Source organism: Amborella trichopoda, chromosome 10 (assembly GCF_054954075.1).
Source record: "Amborella trichopoda isolate Santa Cruz 75 chromosome 10, AtrichopodaSantaCruz75HAP2 v2.0, whole genome shotgun sequence".
NCBI lineage: Eukaryota > Viridiplantae > Streptophyta > Magnoliopsida > Amborellales > Amborellaceae > Amborella > Amborella trichopoda.
In genome coordinates this window covers 10,952,065-10,961,729 of record NC_142345.1, presented here as the reverse complement: position 1 = coordinate 10,961,729, position 9,665 = coordinate 10,952,065, and the positions used below count along the sequence as shown (strand labels likewise).

Here is a 9,665-nt window from a genome sequence, read left to right as displayed (position 1 = left end):
CAGTATGCTCCCGTGGAAGCATGGTATAGATCCTTTTTTAAATATATATATATATATATATATATATATATATAACTTCTCTTAGCTAGGGAATTTATGATCCCTCATGTCCATAAAACATCCATTTGGGGTTCTTAAATTTGTGGGTGTACAGTGAAGTTAAGAGGGCAGGTGATAAATTGATAATTCATTTTGAGAAATCATTCCACTTTTATTCCCTTGTTAAAAATAGAGTATTCCTTTTCTTCCCTCACTCTAAAACAGGAAGGAAAACAGAGAGGCACATGATGAATCAATAGTGCTCAGCCATATTTTGGAATTCAGTGTCTTTGGGACTAAGAATAAAAACTGAAGCAAATCACAGATTTTATTATTAGCTCCATATTTCTCAAAAAAATAAGAATAGTTCAGTTATGGAATATTTGCTTGTATGCTCTAAAGTTTTATATGGTAAAGGTCAATTTTGTTGTTCCCTTTAGGTACTATAATCAAACCAATATTTATGACATTGAACCCCTCATTGCAGGACTGTATTACATATCACCTTGCAGAGTTTATACAAACTCAAGACAGCTAACATATGCAGGACTTTATTACACATCTTGTCACTATTTTTGCATTCCACACTTTCAGAGAGTCCAGATTTTGGTTTTGGCTAGATTTGCATCAAGTCTTGGAAAGTCTTCATGGCTGTTGCAGGTAAGCCCAAGAGCACATTGATACCCTTTTCTTGCTTCTTATCAGAGAGAAACAATACCACTTCATCTGCGGGCAAAGTAACTGGCCCTGATTGAAAAGGATCTCCCCACCCAAAGTTTGTGGATTGGAAATCCAATCTATTCCATGCAGTGATCAAAAGAGTGGCAGTTAGAGAGGGTCTAGCTCTTGTAACTTCGAAGAAATCGATCGCCGATCTCATGTAGTTATCGTTAACTAACTGGATAGCATTGTGAACCATTTCCACCGCTAACTTTAGCGGTTTCTCTGTCAATTCTTCAGTGTTGCAAAGGCAATAAGTTAGAACAATGGCATTTCCAAAGTAACCTTTTGGCAATGGGGGATCAAATTTAGACCTGCCATCAACTGCAAAGAGAAGCTTAGTCTGTTGGTTTGGTTTCATCTGAAGAGCTTTTGTTCGTGCTCTCCAAACTAAGGCTGCTAAGCACTCGAAAGTTGTGAAATTTTTGAGAGTTGGGGTCTCCTTCATTACTGATTTCTTTAGTTGGGTTTGCTTCTTGGGGTCAAAATAGAAGGGTTGATATATGATTCCTTCATTTTGGTAGAGCAGAGAGAGGTTTGAAAGGTCTTCTATCTCTGCAAATTCATGGTGGGGGAACTCTATCTTGGGTTGGGGTCTGGCTTTAAGGAGGCCCCTATCTAGAAATGGAGGAAGAGAGAGAGGTAAACCCCTTGCTGTTTCAGCCCATGAGTTCACAAACTCCATGGCTGATAGCCCATCACACATGCAGTGGTTCACTCCCAGCCCAAGAACAAATCCTCCACCCTTGAACCTTGTTACCTAAATCATTATAAAGAGTCAATGCATATCATACTTTGTTCATGTTTATCAGGTTTTTGTTTTAATACACGACAGGAAAATTTTTACCTTAATCAACAAACACAAAAAAGCAAACTCAGTGACTCAAAAAGATTGCCAAATCCTATTCAAAAGCAAAGAGCCAACAAACCTGTGCAACCAAAGGTGGTATCTCTAATATATTTTTTGCTCCCGGAACATCGTAAACGAGCTTCTCAAGTGTAGAGGGATCAGGCTGGCTGATATCACCAAGCTTCTCAATCTCACACTCTGCAACTGCTTCAACAAATAAAGCACCTTCTCCAGTACAATCAACTATAAGTTTTCCCTCTGAACTTATAGTTAACCTGCCTGAGAAAGGATAAAAATCAACCAAAACCTTAGCTAAAGCTTGCTTTATTTCACTCTTCTCCTCAACTGCCCTGTAACAGTACACAGTCTTTACGATCACTGCAATGTTTTGGTCCAAATTGGAGAGAAAATACAACCCTTTCGGGGTTTCCTTTTCCGGAGGAACCAAGGTGGGCTCTTCCTTCTTGACTGTAAATGCTTCTCTTGCTTCATGGTGTTCATTTAAAAGTCCCTCCATTCAAACTCAAAGCTTCGCACTACTTGTCTCACCTAAAACCAAAGATAAATCCATATCAAAAACCATGAAAACAACGTAAAATAAATTCAAACATCACAAACTGTTGTATTTCACAGCAGCTTACTGCATCAACTCCACAGTTGATGCAAAATGTGGTTAAGAAGCAAAACCATGCATTGAACCAGAGAAGTTCTTTGTTTACTTTAGCTAATGGGTCTTACCTTATACATGGGAAATATGTAGGTTATGAAAAGTAATGGAAGAGGTGAGAAGCTTTCTACCTGCTAAGATTGATGAATGTCTGAACAGAGAGTTCTGATGTAGCTTCTGTCTCGTTTAATGGCTATTCTTGAATTTATAATAAAAGGTTGGCAAAGATTAATAAAGTGCAGAAAGAGACTGATTCTGACACCTATTCTGCCCTAGTAAATTTGAAGGCCATTTTTTGTGGAGGTAATCAGGGCGAAGTGTTTTTTGGTTGAGAAGTTGTCCTTTCTTCATTGCTTCTTTGGGGTATATGATCATATCACTCATTCAAATTGAGCTCATAATGAAAAGTCAAGATTCTTTAGATGTGGACATGTGCTCTCGATCACTGCCATCCATTTGCCATCCATTTTTTGTAGAGGTAATTAGGGCTAAGTGTTTTTTGGTTGAGAAGTTATTCTTACTTCATTGCTTCTTTGGGATATATGAATATCAAATCACTCATTCAAAAATTAAGAGAAAGTTTATATAGAGCCGAGGCTCCAAAAAATCAAATTAGCGCCCACCTCAAAAATTCCATTGTAAGGGGTTGTTTTGATGCTCAAATATCCTCAAATTGATCATGTCGACATCAAGATGCATGAACATGAGAAAAAAATAGATTTCAAGTTTTGGAAATAGTCCATCTTGTAACGTATTTTTGGACCGTTAATTTTCAAGATTTTTAAGTTTTCATAGATCTGCTCATTCTACACTATTTTTGAAGTTCTAAAATTTATATTTAAGGATATCACAAAAATTTCCAATATTGAAACCACATTTCTTGACACTTTTTTAAGTTGCACTTTACTTTGATTGTTTAGAGCCTCGGCTCTATACAAACCGCATCCTTCAACTTAAGCTCATAATGAACAATTAAGATTCTCGATCGCTGCCATCCGTCCCCATACAAAATCTGGACCCTTGTCTTTCACTTGTGAATTGGAAAGAAAATTCGACAAAAGGCATGCAAGAAGTTTTAAAAATCATCGAATCAAATCACGAATCGGTAGAGCTGATTCTCACTTAACATCAGGATTATCGATGTGAACCGGACGGCTCAACCGGTTCTGACATTTTTATCAAATTTCCTTTGTTGAGGCTTTGCATGCCTCAAGTTTGTGATTTGGGACAAGTCTTCCTTCTTCCCTATGGGATGAATAAATGAGGGTATTTGTACCACTTCTATGGGGTAAATAAATCGGGCGAATGGAGGAATAAATTTTGATGTAAATAACATTAACTCATGGGATATTTAAAAAAGGGAAATTATCTCCATACCTCATATCTCTAGGTTTCATTTCATTATAGTTTTGATTTTTTTTAACCGTTGAGCTAATTTAAATCTATTTTTTTAGGCCAAACAAATCTAAAAAGACATGTTTTTTTTAAAAGCCAACCTCCTTTTCTAAACCTCTCTCCTTTCACTTTTTCTCTCTCCCCATCTGCCAAACCCCTCCCCATATTTTCCCCAATTTCTCTCCCCATGCCTTTTACTTTCTCTCTCTTCCCATACTCCCCCAACTCTTTATCTCTCCCCATGATCTCTCCTCATGATAGACAATGCACTCTCCCCGTGATAGACAAATTCCATAATCCAATCAATGGTGAATTTGATAGACAAATTGGAGAACCCAATTTGATTGCCAACCCATCTGAAAGCTCCAATTTGACTGTCAACTCCAGAGGATGTGTTTTGGGAACCTTTGAACACTCAGAGAATGTCTTTTGAAAATCATATCTATATTGGTTCCTGAAAATATTTACTAACGTCCATTGAAGCTTTATGCTCTATCTCTATTCTCCATATAATTTTAAATGTTTATATTACAAAGAAAGAGTTGGGTGTAAAGAGAAAGTAGAAGACATGAGGACATAAAACTAATGGGAAATATTGAAAGAGAGAGAGAGGACAGGAAGAGAAAAATAAAAGAAAATATAAGGGGGGAGAGAGAGAGGGGGGGTTTGGGAGATGGGACGAAAGAGATTGGGAAGAGGGTATGGGAAGAGAGAGAGTAAAAGGGGGGGAGAGAAAAAGAATGGGGAACACGGAAAGAGAGAGAGGCTTGGGTTAGAAAAAATAGTGGAATAGGGAAAGAGAGAGAGGATTGGGAGAGCAAAAATAGGAAAATACGGAGAGAGAGAGAGAGATGGGGAGAGGGAGAATGAAAAGAGAGAGAAGGGTTTAGAAAAGAGAAAGTTTATATAAGATTGCAACCTTAAAATGTAGAATCACAAATGCACCTCAAAAATCTACTGGAAAGGTTGTTTTAATGTTGAAAAACCCTATAATTGATCATCACGATATCGAGATGTATGAATATTAAAAAAAAAGTTTTTGAGTCCAAAATACAATGCATCTTGCAACACATTATCATGACTGTCCATTTTCACGATTTTCATATGGTTATATATCTACTTGATTTTAACCATTTTGGATTTTAAAATTTTCTAATTAGATATGAAAATAGGTTTTAAGATAATCCTAGAAAAGTTTTACGACAAAATTATATGTTATGATAAAATTTAGAGGTGAACCTTAATTAGATTGGTTAAGGTTGCAACTTTATAGAAACCACACCTTTTAGAAAAAAGGTTTATTTTTAAGTTTGACGGGAGGAGAGAGAGTGAGAGATACAAGAAGAGAGAAAAAAAGAGAAGTTTGGGGTATATAAGTGAAGAGAGAGAAAAGATTGAGTTTAGAAAGAGTATGTCTTTTTCATATTTGTTTAGGTTAAAAAATAGATTTAAAGTTGTCAAGGGTTAGAAGATATCTTTTAAAACCTTGGGTTTATTAGGAAATGATACTTAAAAATAGAAGATATGAAGATATTTCCCTTTTAAAAAAAATTGACACCAACTCACATAGCACTAGATTGAATATGACCACTTTAGAATCAGTTTTCAAGTTGCTCTATTTATTATTCCTTATTGTATGCATAAATATATTTATTTATTTTCTATTTTCATCATATTACAAATTCATGTTATGGACCGTAATGCGAACTGATTTCGAGGATTTTGAGAAATCATGTTCTAAAAATTAATAATTTCTTGAATAAGTGGGGTTTTTTATGCATATAACTTATTGATACATATGTCGTGTGATTCAATTTTTTTTTCGTTATTTCAATTTTCTCAAATTTTATGTCATTATTTTCTTGTTTTTGTGATAAAATTGTTTTCTGAAAGATCTGTTTTTTTAAATGTCATAACATCAAAATTTATACCAGATATTATATTTATTTTTAATCTTATAATATAGTTTTCTAATATATTTTTAATCATGTTTGACATAATATTATACTGAATAATTATATATTGGTAATCAAATCTTGTATTTTATTTATTAGTTTATTTATATTTAAATTGCAAGGTAAATAAAGAATTTTTTAAATTAGATGACATTATAAGGTAAAGTTTAAATTTATACTTATTTATATAGAAGAATAATTATAAAATATTAAGTAATAATTCCAATTTCAATATATAGTATTACAGTTGGTAAGGTTGTTATAATTTTGGATGCGTAGAGAGAATTAACGAATGTTTAATATGATACTAATTTCAATTTATCGAGGGTATGTTTTTAAATTTTACAATATGAAAGTATTTTTTAATAATTTCTTGAATTATATTTAATATAATATTATAAATATTATATTATAAGTACTAATTATTCAGATATTCAAACAAGAAAACAACGTCTTAATATTAACATATTTTTACAAAATAATAAAAATATATAATGTAATAACCCCAATTTTTTTGAAACTCAAAAAAATACTATATTTAGGGATTTTTAGTGATTTTTTAAGACTTTTTTGAAGCCATAACTGTCCGATAGTGCTGATTCTGCGACCTAGATCCCCAATCCACTATTCGATGTAAGTTTTTAGGTAGCCAAACGAGATCACCGATCCGTTTTTTAAGAACTTAACATTCATATTAACTCTTGCAATATTTTCTATGGAGCATGGCAATAAAGCTAGTACTGACACATGAAAAATTGTCCGTGGGCTTCTTTTAAGAGTGAGAAAGAAGAAAGAGAAGAGCAACTTCTTATCACTAGATATTTTTCGACACCGTTTTTGTTTTTAGAAGCGAAAAAATATTACAATAAGGAGGCATGGTTCATATGGAAATACAAATCGGTTTTCTTTTGTTCAGGTTCTGAGGCTCTGCCATCCTGAATGTGGGTATAAAACTATGGGATGGTGTAAAAGAAGGAAACGGTAACCAAAAGATGCATGTGACTCCTACGTGTTCAAGTATTCACTTCATTGAATGAAGTTCATTCTTGTGTATAAAAAATTGGTGATTTGGATCGGAACCGGTTGATCCAAATCGGGGATTGATTGGGCCGATTGGGTTCCATTAAAACATCAAGAATCAGCTGGTTCTCCCAATAAATGACTCTGTACCAGTTCTTCATCAAAAGCGGCCGGTTCAATCAGAGAACCGTTGCGAATTGGCTCCATACTTTATATATATATAGAGAGAGAGAGAAAGAGAGAGAGAGAGATGTTTTAATCGATGAACCGCCTGGTTTTTTACATGTTTTATCAGAGAACCGGCCCCACTTAATTTTTTTAAATTTTGTTTTATTTTTTTTGGTGGTGGCTGATCCAGATCACCGATCTGCCAATCCATATCAAACATCCAGAGGGGCAATCCGGGTCACTGATCGGTTTTTTAAAACCTTTCTTCATTCTAAAGGATCATAACAGTCTAGGCCATTGAAATCAGTTTGGGTAAACCAAGTGAGACATCAAGAGAGAAGGTGAACTCGAGAGAGATTAATACTTCGTTTTTGGTTCAATTTGTTTTTTTTATTTCCTCCTTAAAGGGCATTATTATTATTATTTGGGTGCAGTCTGTATAGAGTCTAGGCTCCAAACAATCAAATTAGAGCCTACCATCAAATAGTGTCGAGAAATATAGTCTTAATACTGGATATCTTTGTGATAGTCTTAAAATATATTTTCATCGTTATTTATAAATTTTAAAGCTTCAAAAATAGTGTAGATCGATAGATCTTTGTTTTTTTATGTCCATGCATCTTGATATCGAGATGATCAATTTGAGCATCAAAACAATTGCTTCTAATGAAATTTTTGAGGGAGGCTCTATTTAGAGCCTCGGCTCTACATAAACATTTCCCCATTTTTTTAGTAATAATACGTTTAGAGGGATCCTAAAAGCTGTTCTTTTGAGTTAAATCAGCACACATGCCTTCTTTCTCTCCTCTGTTGAGGTGGGGATTCAATATATTTAGGAAGGATTCAAAAGAGAGTGAGACTTCCTCTGATCAAGCGTGCCTGTTTTTTGGCCTCATTTTTTATGGAATCAAAAGGGGAAACCCACCCACTTACCTGGATCTTAAAAACATAATTAGAGCCCTTGTAATTTAGCTAGGTCTAAAGAGAAATTGAACAACCTGAAAGGGAAATGGGAATGTGAATGGACCAAGTTGCACCTTTGGCCTAAATGTCTCCACCTTGGAAGCTCGTCCTTATTCCTTTCCTGTATTCCTAGGGAAGAAAAAGTAGTACGATTTTTAAATTATCAATAAGGAAAATATCCATCGTATCGACCTCGAAATGTATAATATGAAAAAAAAAAAATTGGATTTCAAGTATGATAAATAGTGCATCTTATCCAGTTTTTCATATTCTTAAATGCTTATAGATTTGTTCAATCTACAATATTTTTGAAGTTTTAAATTTTATAATTAAAGATGAAAATAAACTTTCAAGCTATCACAAAGATTTTGTTATTGAAAAATCATCTTTCGACACTATTTAGAGATGCGGCTTACTTTGATAGTTTAGAGCATCAACCTTATACAAACCACACCCTCATGATTAGTGATCACTATAATTCCTTTCTTTACTCTAGATTTCATAAAATATACTTCCTTTAAATAAGAATTCTACAACTCTTTTCAAGCTAAAATAGATAGGATTGTAAACTATGAGACTGTATATAGTTGACACAAGGAGGTCACAGATATCTTTAGCTATCTATCGAATGTGAAATTTAACGGCTCAAAGTCACGTTCAATAATTTTTTTTGTTTTTTGGACCTCTCATTACTTACGAATTCTGAGCCATGAAAATAGGAATTCCTACAAAAGAAAGGGCTTTTTTGTTCTGATTGAAGTTGAAATAGACTATACACCAACTTTAACAAAAATATGTCATTGAAGTTGAAATGAACTAGACCCCAACTACAACAAACATACGTCATGTGAAATTATAGTTTTTTATTTTCCTTGTCGGCTGTTGAAGAACCGCTGTCCGGATTTGAGATCTGATCAGAAGCGTCGATTTTCATCGGCCTGACTCTCGCATCTTTTCTTGTTTTCCGAAACCACTCTATCATCATTTCTTTTTTTGGTATGTTTTTTTCGGCCAGTTTTTGTTTTTCGACCTGTTTTTCATTGCTTTCCGGCCATCTGTAATACTGTGGGTTATGTGTGTTTCTCTCTCCTCCAATTTTTTTTTTTTTTTGCCTCTCTTCTTTCTTCTGCTGTTTCCTTTGCATTTGTACGCTCTACATCGGATTTTTTTTTTTTGCCCTGGGTTATCCGCTGGCACCGTCACATGTAGCTTGCGCTAGACGCTTTCATTTTATCTGCACGTCTTAAAACCCAAAAGCAAAAAAGTAAGTGGAAACTTACCTGTTCAAACTTCTTTGAAGGACCACATCATTTATTTTTCAAAGTGAAGAACCATATTATTTCACCGGTAAGACCTGAGCTATTCACGCATTCTTGATCTATTTGTCATGACTGTTGGAACTCAAGCGTGTAACACCATCGGCTATTGGTAATATTGTTTCAACTTCATGATTAATAGACTATGGTGCTTCTCGTCATATGACAGCTGATGAGTCTAATTTTGTTGACTGTAAACCCTGTTTTGATATTATTCGCACCGTTGATGGTACTAATATGAAAGTTTTTAAGGTTGGCTCAATTGCTATATCTTCTTATCCTTTTGGTAAATTAAATGTTTCTTGTGCCTATCATGTTCCTTCTATTGCTATGAATCTACTCTCTATTGGTCAGATTACCTATTCCAATTGTAATGTTGTATTCACTCCCTTTGGATATTAAGTGCAAGATCGACAATCAGGAAAACTGATTGGAAATGGACATAAAGTTGGTGACCTCTACTTTTTTTACCATCTTCATTTACAAACCTCTATTAAAGCCTCTGCCTATACTGCAGTACCTGATAAAGGATCTTTGTGGCATCAGTGTTTAGGTCATATCTCTGCCTCTCG

The 9,665-nt window shown here is 34.4% G+C and overlaps 1 protein-coding gene across 3 annotated transcripts; it reads right to left on the bottom strand.

Moving 5' to 3' along the window:
- Nucleotides 1-441: 441 nt before the first annotated feature.
- LOC18446091 (omega-hydroxypalmitate O-feruloyl transferase) lies at nt 442-2,618 on the bottom strand. 3 transcript variants are annotated; one of them, XM_006856232.4, is made up of 3 exons: nt 2,408-2,618; nt 1,689-2,158; nt 442-1,519 (listed from the first exon to the last, which is right to left on the bottom strand). In XM_006856232.4, exons 2-3 carry the CDS (start codon nt 2,124-2,126, stop codon nt 656-658), a joined length of 1,302 nt encoding a protein of 433 aa, XP_006856294.1. In that variant the 5' UTR covers nt 2,127-2,158; nt 2,408-2,618; the 3' UTR covers nt 442-655. The 3 variants fall into 3 exon arrangements, with proteins under 3 accessions (XP_006856294.1, XP_020530402.1, XP_020530403.1); XM_020674743.2 differs by having other exon boundaries at nt 2,348-2,455; XM_020674744.2 differs by lacking the exon at nt 2,408-2,618 and adding an exon at nt 2,251-2,338.
- Nucleotides 2,619-9,665: the final 7,047 nt, after the last annotated feature.